The sequence below is a fragment of the Nerophis lumbriciformis genome, linkage group LG25 (genome assembly GCF_033978685.3).
Source record: "Nerophis lumbriciformis linkage group LG25, RoL_Nlum_v2.1, whole genome shotgun sequence".
In the NCBI taxonomy this organism is placed as follows: Eukaryota; Metazoa; Chordata; class Actinopteri; order Syngnathiformes; family Syngnathidae; genus Nerophis; species Nerophis lumbriciformis.
In genome coordinates, this window is record NC_084572.2 from 16,397,594 (window position 1) to 16,411,866 (window position 14,273).

General features: G+C 42.2%; 1 protein-coding gene across 1 annotated transcript in view; it reads left to right on the plus strand.

Annotated features, from left to right (window-relative positions):
- LOC133622132 (neuronal acetylcholine receptor subunit alpha-7-like) overlaps nucleotides 1–14,273 on the plus strand; it is a 127,106-nt gene that overhangs the window by 31,738 nt on the left and 81,095 nt on the right. Inside the window, exon 2 of the mRNA XM_061984681.1 lies at nucleotides 10,766–10,905. Within this exon, the coding sequence (XP_061840665.1) occupies nucleotides 10,766–10,905 (140 nt within the window). The remainder of the gene's footprint in view (nucleotides 1–10,765; nucleotides 10,906–14,273) is intronic.

Consider the following 14,273-nt stretch of genomic DNA (forward strand, 5'->3'; position numbering starts at 1 on the left):
TTGACATCTTAAAGAATTTAATCCATGTAATGCTTTAAAAGGGCAAATGGATGGCACAAAAAGCCAAAAGGCTTGTTTCCATTGTGGTCCATTTAAATATTCATCACATTTGATACATTCAATAATAAAACACATATAACCTGTAACATGCATATAATTAATTACGTTAAAAAATGGATAAATTATGTACATATACACAGTATACTTGTCAGAAAAACAGTATATACAAAAAATGGGGGGCGTAAGGGTATATACATGTACATGGATGTAATAAATGTTCCTCTGAATATAGCTGTATTATTATATGTATATTACTTTAGATTAAAAATAATTACTGTTCAGCTGGTTATTCTCTGCTCTACAGTGTTTCCTCGATTATCTTAACATGAAAACGTCAATCGGTACCTAATTCCTAATGTACTCAATGGTACTTTCTAAAATCCGTGTTGCGCTGATACACTTGTAAGTAAACCACGTAGCTGAACACTGTAACTCAGTTCCAGCTAGACTTCTGTTAAAGTGTCTTAGCGCACTTGTTGTTTTAATACTTTGCATGAGTTTTACTAAAATAAGTTCAGTATATCGTCATTGTGAGGCCAATGTTGCTGCAGGGAACAAGCTGTCTGATTTGGCACCATAAAACAACAATATGTTGCCTTGAACCCTGCTTTAGGATTTTGCCAATTCATCCAATGGTCAAGTTGGATGAAAAAAAAAATGAGTACGCTAAGTCTACATTATTTTGAAAAGTATTAAGTCAATGTTGGGGCCATGTCAGCATTTGCAACATTTACTTCATGCAGTGGCGTCCAAGGTGTGGTCCAGGGTCCATTTGCTCTCCCAGCTAATTTTTGAATTTAAATGATATTTAACGTATTAACAATACAGCGATTATGTGCTGTAGACTACAGCGAAATAGTCACAGTCTATTGAGAAGCCTTCAACATGGGGTCTGTGAACCCTAGGGCTCCAAGGTGGGTCAATTTGTCCCCAAATGTAATTGTATTTAAATGCACATGAATATTGATGTCCACACTGTAGAGAACATATAAATGGAGTAAAAAAAGCATCTTTCAGTCAATGTACACATTCAGCAACACACTCTTTCAAGCCGGACAAAGCTTAAGTCACCTGTCCCTCCAACGAGGAGGATCCGCCCTTATATCTGCTGAGCCAATCACGGGAAACCTGAGAGAGCCTTGTGATTGGCACAGCGAGTTTGTTTTAGAATTTGTATTGGAAAAATGGATCCTTCTGTAACTCGACCAAAGAACACAAGCAAAAGAGAGCCTACACTCAACCTCAGAAACCAGAGCTTCACAAGGACCAAGTTAAATCAAAGCAAATTTTATTTATAAAACAATTTTCATAAATAAAACGAATGCAACACAAAGTGCTCTACGGACTTCAAAACAATGCCTCAACCCATCACCAGACACTCGCACACACATGATATTGCATAGCTGAATACAGAGGGGCCAGGTGAGGAAAAACTATCACCAAGCGCTCACCAGACCACAACCACCCGGATGCTAACCATCCATCCATCCATTTGTGTTGTGGGGGGGTGTGGGCCTAACCCAGCTGCATTCGGGTGGGAGGGGGGATACACCCGTATGTACAAGATATATGTAGGAGGGCCCTGTATGGAAGTATTATTGTTGCAAAATGTGTTGCTAACATGTATCTCAATCTGTGCGTATGTAATCCAAAAAAAATCTGTGTGTCTGTATTATGATTCGTATGTGTGTGAAAAAACTCTATCAGTCTGTGTGTGTGTGTGTGTGTGTGTGTGTGTGTGTGTGTGTGTGTGTGTGTGTGTGTGTGTGTGTGTGTGTGTGTGTGTGTGTGTGTGTAATCATTTCGGCATGTGTGTTTTAAGTTGTCCGTCCGTAATATGATTCGTATGTGTATAAAAACATATCTGAGCGTATTTTGATCGGCGTGTGTGTGAAAAAACAATGTGTGTGTGCGTGTGTGTGCGTGTGTGTGCGTGTGTGTGTGTGTGTGTGTGTGTGTGTGTGTGTGTGTGTGTGTGTGTGTGTGTGTGTGTGTGTGTGTGCGTGTGTGTGTGTGTGTGTGTGTGTGTGAGAGTGAAGCGGGAACCCTGTATCGGCTGTCTTTTTACAACTCGTACACTTCTGCTGTGTACGAGTTGTCCGTCTGTACAAGCGATTTGAAGGATTTGTCTGTAACTCCCCCTTGCCTTTCCTTATACTCACCACTAGTCGGCACATTTGCAGCCACTCACACTCGTGTTGGCGTTGGATGCTGAGAACAATAAATTAGTCGGCTGCAATCGGTTTACACACGCACAGATTCAGATACACGTTTGCAAATAATTTTGCTACAATAATACTCTAGTACCCCCGCTCCATCTCTATATCAGTTTAAGAGTCCTTGGCTTGGAGATGGTCTTAAAGACATCCGCTCCATGTCGGCAGTCAGTTCAGTCCCCGTTCAGCCAGGTGGAGCAATCGTTTTCCACCTGGTGCGAGGGTTTGACTCGTCTCCATTCAATGCAGCGTAATATTATTTGAACGGTAAAAATGTAGTGCACTAAAACTGCCTTGTAAAAGAGTGTTAGAGAAAGATCCCCTACCCCCCAAACAAAAATATATGACCCTTGCAGGGAAGTTGCCATGGTCTCAGCAAAGACAGACAGTTTGTGAAAATTTCCCATTTTCAGGTCTTCTGGCGGGACTTAAAGGCACCATTTCTTACCGTTACAACTGTTTGCCTCTGTCTGTAAAGACTTGGCTCTTTTTGGACCTAATAGGGGCAGTCTTTATGGTAGATTTTTTGATGCTTTCGTAAATGTAAGTAAGTAAGTACATTTTTTTTATAAAGCGCTTTTCACAGATAAAATCACAAAGCGCTGTACAAAACATAGGCATTTTAATTTAATTAAAACAGGGGCAACATCATAAAAAGGATACCAAGTGGATTAAAATTGGTAGTTATAAGGTGCATTAACTAAAAGCTTTACTTAAAAAATACGTTTTCAAATGTTTCTTAAAAGTGTCAACACAGTCAAGATCACAGAGGGACTGGTGCAAATTGTTCCAGAGTCTGGGAGCTATAGTCTGGAATGCCAGGTCTCCACAGGTTTTAAAACGAGTTTTGGGGATTTTTAGAAGACCCTGGCCTGAAGACCGGAAGCTGCGCCCTGAAGAGTAGAGACATAGCAAGTCAGTGATGTACTGAGGGGCCCCACCATGCAACGCACGGAATGTCAGGACTAAAATTTTAAACGCAATGCGGAATTTAACTGGAAGCCAATGAAGACTGGATAAAATGGGGGGTAATATGAGCTGTTCTGGGTGCACCGGTCAAAAGTCCAATGCTTCTCATATCCCCAGTGTCAGCAGCAGTCTGAATACTGCTGCAGACATCTTTCTAGTATTTTTTTGCGAATAGTCTTTTTGGCAGTCCTGATATTTGGCTTCATCTTGAATTATTGTTACACTTTGTTGTAATTAAATGCCCTTTAAAAACTGACAATGTATTCAGTAGGGTCACAAGTAACCAACAAAAGCCTTATAGCTTTGCCTGCAGGCCACCTGTTTGGGATTCAGACGGCACAATGACATTTTTTATTACTGCTTTGTTTCTGCAGTAAAAACTTTGGCGTTCTTTGTCCTCTGCTAGTCTTTGCTCTTGACAATAGATGATCTATGAATAGACAGAAGAACGCATGTATTAAATACACAATTTTCAACCTAAATATCAGATTCTAAGTCAGAAATTCATTTTCAAATGTTTTATCATCTTTAGTTAAGTGTTTTGCACATCTTTATGAAGAAAATGGCACAAACTGCCTGATGACATATTTCTTGTGTTGGTGTTTGCTTATGGTCACTGTAAAAATTCTAATATTTAAGATGACTCAGCAGATTCTAATCTAATCGACCACGAAACAGAAAAGCTGACGAGGTGTGACATAATACCAGATTTATCTTTAATTAGACTTATAAGTATCTTTTTGTACATGCTTAATACATTAACAATGAAGCAAATCTTGAACTTACAAAGTAAATAAATTATGTTTACACTTATGCTATTTAATATCTGAAAAGTAAAAAGTAGGGCGAAGCAGACGTCATACTATATATTCCTAAGCCCCTAAGCAGTTATTGATAGTCCCATTATTTTCTGTTTTTAATACCGTTATATTTTGTTAACGCCAAACAAACAATTCATAGAGTTTGTAGGCATCTTATTCAGTAATAAAGCAAAAATAAATATGCGCTAAACATTGACTGAAACATCGTATACTAATGGATACATACAGTGTATGATAAAAAATACCTCATATATTAGAATAAATATGTACAGGAATTAACATTGGCAGAAACATAATGAATAAGAAAATACACAGTAAATTAAAGATAAAACAAACATACATTTTGCAACAACAGATATGATAAATACATCATATATTATTAAATATCAAATAAGGAATTCAGGATAAATGATATCAGTTTGCTGTGCGTGTACAGTTTCTAAAACGGATTCATAGTACTATATTATTTCATCCTGCGGGGGTGTCAAACTCATTTTCATTGAGGGCCACATCTCAGTAATGGTTGCTTTCAGAGGGCCGCTTTTTAAGAATGAATTTGTCACGTTGGGGGGTCGCAGCTCGCTGCGCGGGTGTTCTTCCAATGCAAAGAGACTGCTCCGGACAACAGCGTGAAGGTAGGCTAGGATTTATTAACATAAATCACGCACTACCACAAACATAAACAATACAACAACAACAAAAAAAGACAAGCGTGCCTAAAACGCAAGTGAGGCTAATCTTTAGCAGAAGCTATGGTATGGACAGGGAAACTTACTTGGTCAGAGCGAGACATAAACCGGTGTGACATCAAAACAACGCAGGCAGAACGAGTGCTGAACAAAGGTAGGCTTAAATAACAGTGACATGATTGGTGACAGGTGTGTGTGATTCCGAACGTGAAACAGGTGCGTGACGTGACAGGTGAAAACTAATGGTTGCTATGGTGACAAACAAACAAAAGTGCACAAAAAGTCCAAAAACAAAACCGAACATGACTAAAACAAAACATGATCACACAGACATGACAGAATTTACATTATGCATGCGGGTAATAATTAATCATGATTATTCCAAATGCATTATGCATTTGATTATTAGATTTTTTTTATGTATAACTTGCTTTAAAATCATAAATAAATGTGAAAGCAGATATTTAACGATTTATTTTTATCTCCCAAAAATGGTTTTGCAATACAGTATACAATGATATAATTGACATGATCAGATAATATTAAAGTTTAAAATATGCATTTTTTGTGTCAAAATTGAAAGAACGAATGCATTTAGTAACCAAAAAAAAAAAAAGGATTTCATTGAAACACATTTTTTCCAGGCTTTCGCGAGCCACATAGAATGATGTGGCGAGACAGAACTGGCCCCCGGGCCCTTGAGTTTGACATCTGTGGTAAAAGGTTTCAGTGTGGTGTGTGCGTACAAGTGTTTCAATTGTATTTTTCTAGGTTGTATTTTTCTCTTGATAGAAACATTGTTATTGTGTAGAGAATGGTTTACTTTGTGCATTTTTAGGATCTCTTTCAAAATGTACCAGGACACTGAATTTCATCATTTGTGATTTTAGGAATAAAGATGATGTCCTATTTTTGCAGTAATGTTAGTGAATGAAGTGCACTTTTTGAAGTGTAGTTGTTTTTTTAGTTTAGTGTAGTTTACTCTATTCAAGGATAGTAATGTCAGTGTCAAAAATGTAAAGTGATTTTGGTTCCGGACTTCATTTAGTACTGAAGTATTTCTTAAAACTCAGATAATTCAGTCATCGAGAAATTTCAATGTCAATGTTATCTATTTGTATTTTACTGTATTTTCTGCTATAACCAAACAACATTATCGGTTATTTGCTTTATTAGCTCTTGTGCGTTTCCTCGGAACAAAAAGCAATAATTTCAACAACAAATAGTAATAACTTTGAGTCTTACGTGGCGATACAGATGTAATTCCCATATAAGTTAACAGTTCCCAAGATTGACCCCTGGGGTGCTCCACATTTGTGAAGTAGCTATTCAATTTAAAACCAACTTCTGAAGTCATACAGTAATTTGTTCAGATATTATGATGAATAGTATGACTTTTTTTTTTTATGCCTTAAATACTTTAGCTGTTTGTGAACGGTAACATTGGTCATTTGGTTTTTTGGTATGAATATACAGTTGCAATATGGTACGTCATACATTTCTAATTTCTCATTTCAGCATGTCCCGAAAAGGAGTAGGAAAAAGCAGAGCTTCTTACTGTTTTAGCAGTTATTTCCAAGTATTCAAAGGGTTTCTTTGTATCCGTATTGGCCATGCAGGATTAGTTTATTTGTGTTCACAAATTTATCCAACCTGTCCTTAAATCATTTCTCAAACAGTTTTGGAAAATTGTGAAAGTACTTGAACAAATAAAGGTCTTTTTTTCCCCTGATAAAGTAACTAAAGATGATCGGTATTGGGGGCCAATATTTGCCATTTTTAACCGATTGGCTGATGAGCCGACGAGCCCAGCTGTGCTCTTTCCCACAGTTTTGTAAGAGGACGCAAGAGGCAATGCTAACCGCTAAACTAGAGTGCTTGAATGTAAATAGTGGTGAGTGGATCCATACAAATGTTGATAACGATACCAAGTGTAGTGTCAGTATATAGTCGATACTACAGTAATTATCCATCCATTCATCCATCTTCTTTCGCTTATCCGAGGTCGGGTCGCGGGGGCAGCAGCCTAAGCAGGGAAGCCCAGACTTTCCTCTCCCCAGCCACTTTGTCCAGCTCTTCCCGGGGGATCCCGAGGCGTTCCCAGGCCAGCCGGGAGACATAGTCTTCCCAACGTGTCCTGGGTCTTCCCCGTGGCCTCCTACCGGTTGGACGTGCCCTAAACACCTGCCTAGGGAGGCGTTCGGGTGGCATCCTGATCAGATGCCCGAACCACCTCATCTGGCTCCTCTCGATGTGGATGAGCAGCGGCTTTACTTTGAGCTCCCCCCGGATGACAGAGCTTCTCACCCTATCTCTAAGGGAGAGCCCAGCCACCCGGCGGAGGAAACTCATTTCAGCCGCCTGTACCCGTGATCTTGTCCTTTCGGTCATGACCCAAAGCTCATGACCATAGGTGAGGATGGGAACGTAGATCGACCGGTAAATTGAGAGCTTTGCCTTCCGGCTCAGCTCCTTCTTCACCACAACGGATCGATACAGCGTCCGCATAACTGAAGACGCCGCACCGATCCGCCTGTCGATCTCACGATCCACTCTTCCCCCACTCGTGAACACGACTCCTAGTTACTTGAACTCCTCCACTTGGGGCAGGGTCTCCTCCCCAACCCGGAGATGGCACTCCACCCTTTTCCGGGTGAGAACCATGCACTCGGACTTGGAGGTGCTGATTCTCATCCCAGTCGCTTCACACTCTGCTGCAAACCGATCCAGTGAGAGCTGAAGATCCTGGCCAGATGAAGCCATCAGGACCACATCATCTGCAAAAAGCAGAGACCTAATCCTGCAGCCACCAAACCGGATCCCCTCAACGCCTTGACTGCGCCTAGAAATTCTGTCCATAAAAGTTATGAACAGAATCGGTGACAAAGGGCAGCCTTGGCGGAGTCCAACCCTCACTGGAAACGTGTCCGACTTACTGTGCAATGCGGACCAAGCTCTGACACTGATCGTAAAGGGAGCGGACAGCCACAATCAGACAGTCCGATACCCCATACTCTCTGAGCACTCCCTACAGTACCTCCCGAGGGACACGGTCGAAAGCCTTCTCCAAGTCCACAAAGCACATATAGACTGGTTGGGCAAACTCCCATGCACCTCTCAAGGACCCTGCCGAGAGTATAGAGCTGGTCCACAGCTCCACGACCAGCACGAAAACCACACTGTTCCTCCTGACACTACAGTAATTAGTTCTATATAATTTTAACACCACAAAATCGTTTTTTTGTAATTGTTTTTATATTGTTTACAAAATCAGAACATATGTCTCTGGATACAGGAGAACTTTGAAGGCAAAAACCAAATAATTTAACTTGGAGCCAATAGTAGTTGATTTTTTTAACTGTACAGTGGGAGGAGACGGCACAGAGGTGGGGACGTCGTTATCCGGCAGCGTGTTTAATAATATATATATTTATATATATATATATACGAAGTGTGTGACTAATCAAAATGGATATAGTGTGACGATGTGTAGCGATTATATGTGGAGTGTTACCGGGTGGTGTTGAAGGTGCGTGTTGAGATCGGTGCGGAAGTCCAGAAAGGGTAAGGCAGGCTCGGAGGTCCGGGGAAAGACAGGCGGTCAGGGCCTGGAGCGAGGCGTCACAGACACACAGCTCGAAACCAGGGGGTGACGAAGGGCTGCTGGATGACGACACAGGACAAGACACAATGAGCACAAAGGAGGGGAAACAAAGAGCGAGGAAGCACATAGGCAAGAAAGCTAGAGATGTGTAAGGCTAACTGTACTGGTACAGGTAGCTACGTTCTGGCACTGGAACGTAGGATGTACTGGCTTATGAAGGCAGGGATCTTATCAGCGTCAGGTGTGTTGATTGTAGAGTGAGAGCGGAGGCGCGGCTGCTACAGGAGAGGAACGCCCGTGGGCGTGTCCCGGGGCACGCACAGCTGAGTGAGAGGCGGCAGGTGTTTGAACCGTAACACTTTTGTTTAGTTCATTTCCACTATCCACTTTATTTACCACAAATCATCTGGTTTGTAATAATACTTCGAACTTCTAAATTTAATAAGATGAGCTTTAAAAAAATTGGATCATTGTGCTTATAATCTATTGTCAAGGTATTGGATCGGGACTAGAAATCGGATTGGAAGCCAAAAAATCGGATCGGGATCAGAAACCAAATATACTGATCAGATCATCCCTAAAAAGAACAATTTATGCCATTTTGGGTGTTACCATATGTATTCGGATATAGTCCAACTTCTTTAAAATATTTTTTTCCCTTAATGTAATGATTTTATCACATTAAACAGCCTATTGTTTATGCTTGCCTTAGTTGTTGTGGGCACCTTCATGTCCAAGCGCCTACTGTGTTGATGTTAGATCATTGGTGGATCCCCCCCCAAAAAAACCCACCTACATTCTTCCTCATATAAGATGCTGTGGGATGAAAACATTTGTTACAAAAAATAAATGCAGCGTAATGATATGTTTCTGACCTTGATGTAGTCGGCACAAGGTTGATTCCTCAAACTCATCCAATGGAGCTCCTCAGGGCCAGTTCCAAGCTTCAATAAAAGTGCTGTGTCAGGAAGGTCATCCGGTGTAAAAATGAATGTTTTATGAACGTTGACTTGATTCATGATTTGTTGGAGGAAAATGTGTTTCTAACATGGTCTGATGTTACAATTCCTCATGGTGACGTAAATTGTCAAAACTTGATAAGACACACCATGGACATGAATCACAATAGACAGCAAACCAGTGTCGCAAAGAAGGCGACGCTGACAGATAAACCCTGGCCCCAAACTGAGCCCCTCCTCCATAGGAGCCTGGTCTGGGATCAACTTTTTTTTATTCATCCTCCTGCCCCCGCATCAACCTTTTCCCATTCTCTAATGGGCGCTGCCCTGGTGGTGACCCATAAGCATTCCTGTTCTGTCTACCCTGTCTACTTACAATGTACATACAGTACAGGCCAAACATTTGGACACACCTTCTCATTTCAATGCGTTTTCTTTATTTTCATGACTATTTACATTATAGATTGTCACTTAAGGCATCAAAACTATGACTTGCAGCTGAGATAGGCTCCAGCACCCCCCGCGACCCTAAAAAGGGATAAGCGGTAGAAAATGGATGGATGGATGAAGATAAACACAATACATTAATTGATGATTCAGTCACAATAGTTTGTAGATCAGACCTTTGATGTTGCAGTGACATGAAAGTCCATCGATTCATACATCCATCCATCTTCTTCCGCTTATCCGAGGTCGGGTCGCGGGGGCAGCAGCCTAAGCAGGGAAGCCCAGACTTCCCTCTCCCCAGCCACTTCGTCCAGCTCTTCCCGGGGGATCCCGAGGCATTCCAAGGTCAGCCGGGAGACATAGTCTTCCCAACGTGTCCTGGGTCTTCCCCGTGGCCTCCTATCGGTCGGACGTCCCGAGGGAGGCGTTCGGGTGGCATCCTGACCAGATGCCCGAACCACCTCATCTGGCTCATCTTGATGTGGAAGAGCAGCAGCTTTACTTTGAGTTCGCCCCGGATGGCAGAGCTTCTCACCCTATCTCTAAGGGAGAGCCCCGTCACCCGGCGGAGGAAACTCATTTCGGCCGTTTGTACCCGTGATCTTGTCGTTTCGGTCATAACCACAGGTGAGGATGGGAACCTTCCGACTCAGCTCCTTCTTCACCACAACGGATCGATACAGCGTCCGCAGTACTGAAGACGCCGCACCGATCCGCCTGTCGATCTCACAATCCACTCTTCCCTCACTCGTGAACAAGACTCAAAGGTACTTGAACTCCTCCAATTGGTGCAGGGTCTCCTCCCCAACCCGGAGATGGCACTCTACCCTTTTCCGGGCGAGAACCATGGACTCGGACTTGGAGGTGCTGATTTTCATCCCAGTCGCTTCACACTCGGCTGCGAACCGATGACATGAAAGTGAAAGTGGAAAATGTCTTTCACCAATCTGTTCCTGCAAAGTAAAAACATCAAATATATTGTGTACTCTTATTCTTGCAGGTTGCCAGGGAGGTGTGTATCAGAGGAAGTTGTACCAGGACCTGATGGTCAACTACAATCGTCTGGAGAGACCGGTCCAGAACGACTCCGCGCCCATCCTGGTTGAACTTGGTTTCACGTTGCTCCAGATCATCGATGTGGTGGGTGTGTGTTTTTGTCAGTGCTGGGTGATAAGAAAAGAAAGATATCGATGGTTTTAGAAACTTCGAAATAGATAAAAAAGGAATAGTTGAATACAATACATCATAAAAAACAACAACAACAAAAACACTTTTCCTACAGTAAATAGGCAAAAAAAACTGCCACCAACTGACTTTATCTCCTGGTGTGATTGTAAGTTTTTGGATTTAAATGTATCCAAAACTTGACTTTAGACGTAAGTAGGGAATCATACACGCATCATACATAACAAAAAAGTTGACGTTGTTTCATCATACACTATATTGCCAAAAGTATTTGGCCACCTGCCTTGACTCACATATGAACTTGAAGTGCCATCCCATTCCTAACCCATAGGGTTCAATATGATGTTGGTCCACCTTGTGCAGCTATTACAGCTTCAACTCTTCTGGGAAGGCTGTCCACAAGGTTGTGGAGTGTGTTTCTAGGAACCATTCTTCCAAAAGCGCATTGGGGAGGTCACACACTGATGTTGGTCGAGAAGGCCTGACTCTCAGTCTCCGTTCTAATTCATCCCAAAGGTGTTCTATCGGGTTCAGGTCAGGACTCTGTGCAGGCCAGTCAAGTCCATCCACACCAGACTCTGTCTGTCTTTATGGACCTTGCTTTGTGCACAGTCATGTTGTAAGAGGAAGGGGCCCGCTCCAAACTGTTCCCACAAGGTTTGTAGCCTGGAATTGTTCAACATGTTTTGGTATCCTGGAGCATTCAAAGTTAATTTCACTGGAACTGAGGGGCCAAGCCCAATTCTGAAAAACAACCCCACACCATAATTCCTCCTCCACCAAATTTCACACTGGGCACAATGCAGTCCGAAATGCAGCGTTCTCCTGGCAACCTCCAAACTCAGACTCGTCCATCAGATTGCCAGATGGAAAAGCGTGATTCATCACTCCAGAGAAGGCGTCTCCACTGCTCTAGAGTCCAGTGGCGACGTGCTTTACACCACTGCATCCCACGCTTTGCATTGGACTTGGTGATGTATGGCTTAGATGCAGCTGCTCGGCCATGGAAACTCATTCCATGAAGCTCTCTGCGTACTGTACGTGGGCTAATTGGAAGCTCACATGAAGTTTGGAGCTCTGTAGCAACTGACTTTGCAGAAAGTCTTTGCACTATGCGCTTCAGCATTCGCTGGCCCCTCTCTGTCAGTTTACGTGGCCTACCACTTGGTGGCTGACTTGCTGTTGTTTTCAAACTCTTCACTTTTCTTATAATAAAGCCGACAGTTGAGTTTGGAATATTTAGGAGCGAGGAAATTTCACGGCTGGATTTGTTGCACAGGTGGCATCCTATGACAGTTCCACGCTGGAAATCACTGAGAGCGGCCCATTCTTTCACAAATGTTTGTAGAAACAGTCTCCATACCTAAGTGCTTGATTTTATACACCTGTGGCCGGGCCAAGTGATTAGGACACCTGACTCTCATCATTTGGATGACTGGCCAAATACTTTTGGCAATATAGTATATATATTTGGGGATTTTTTTGACTACCATCTCAAATGTGATGTGAACACAGATTTTATAGGGAAGCGAGGACAACAGAGAATTCATCTTGTCAGAAATCATTTTTATCTCTGCAAGGCCTGTTTGTACTTTGGTGTTTTTATCAAGCATTTATTGAGAGCCTTATGTGTTTTTCATTTATTTGTTGGTTTCACTGTCTTTCAGTAAAAGACAAAAACAGACTGACAGGTATCGTTAAATCCTGCTCCAAGATTACCGAAGTAAAACTAACATATTTAGGCTCCTTCTGCAACCAGCAGAGAACATTTTAGCCTCCCTGAACCATGTCCTTCTGGTTGAATTTTCTCGGTTGCCTTCAGGGCTCCGTTATCTATGTATAAAACTTCTCTAAACCATTGGTCCCCATTTCTTAACTCTTAAAGCAATGTAGCTGCACATTTTCTCTACTTACACGTTTAGTAGGCTATTACAAGCTTTTATATTGTACATACTAAGTGCCATGTTGTTGTCTGACATGTGTTGTATTTTCTGTGTATTTACTGTCTCCCTATTGTGGGCCAGTGTAGACTTTATGCACCAAAACATACTGCTGCTCAAAATTATTTGTAGATCACACACAATTGTACAGTTTGCACAAGCTATATAGCACGTCCTATTTGGATATTAATAGATCAGGCTCATACTGCACTAACTTCCTGCAAATGAGTGGCTAATACTATTCTAGTATTGATATTTGTAGTTCATTTGCCAATACTATGCTTGAAAATGCTTAAGTTAGGCCCAAAATACATAGAATGTTTAATTTAGGCCACATGTAGGTCAAATATGCTTAACAGAAATATGTGATGGTGTGAGACTGCACATTGTGAAGTGTTGTATATTTGATGGTCGTGTGATCAGTGATGAGCCAAGAAGACGTCAAGGAGAAATCGTCGAACAAAAAGCTTTATTTGTTTCAGCGAGCCTCGGACTGGAGCTGCAGCTCCAGTAGAAAGCGTGGGCCTGATTATTCCTCTGTTGTCTTCTTGGACAACTGTCCTTAAATACTTTTTACACAAAGACCCTTACTCTTTGTAGTTCTAGCCTTGGAGCCGGTCAGTCTAGCCAGTTTCAATGACATTATTCCTCTGATCAGTTTGAGTTGGGTGACCTTCAATCCCTATCCTCTACTCCCACCTGTGGGGGCTTCCTACCAGATGTTGCTAATGATTTTATTATCGCTACTAAAATCCAAACCTGGATTCCAGTTGTCATGGGGGCAAGAGCCACCACTCTCTAGAAAGCTTTTGATGGACATGTGCACCTTTGAAGTTATCCAAGGGCACATTTCCTTGGTAGAATAATCCTCTAAAGCATGGGTGTCAAACTCTGGCCCGCGGGCCAAATTTGGCCCTTGAGGCGATATCAAATTAACACTAGAGCTGGCCCGCCGATTATATTCAGCGGCGGTGCCGCGGTAACACCGCATTCACCGTTAATTCTCATAAATGCTGACCCTCCTGGGAGACTCTCAAATTTCAGTGCCCCTCCCAAAAATCGTCACGTCCTGCTTTTCACACAGTCCAGTGAATGCTGGCCCAGTCACATATGTGCGGCTTCAGCACGCACACACACACGAATGCCACGCATACTTGGCCAACAGCGATACAGGTTACACTGACGGTGCCCGTATAAACAACTTTAACACTGTTAGAAATATGTGCCACACTGTGAATCCACACCAAACAAGAATGACAAACACATTTTGGGAGAACATCCACACAGTAACACAACATAAACACAACATAAACACAACAAAACAAATACCCAGAATCCCATGCAGCCCTAACTCTTCCGGGCTGCAATATACACCCCCGCTAC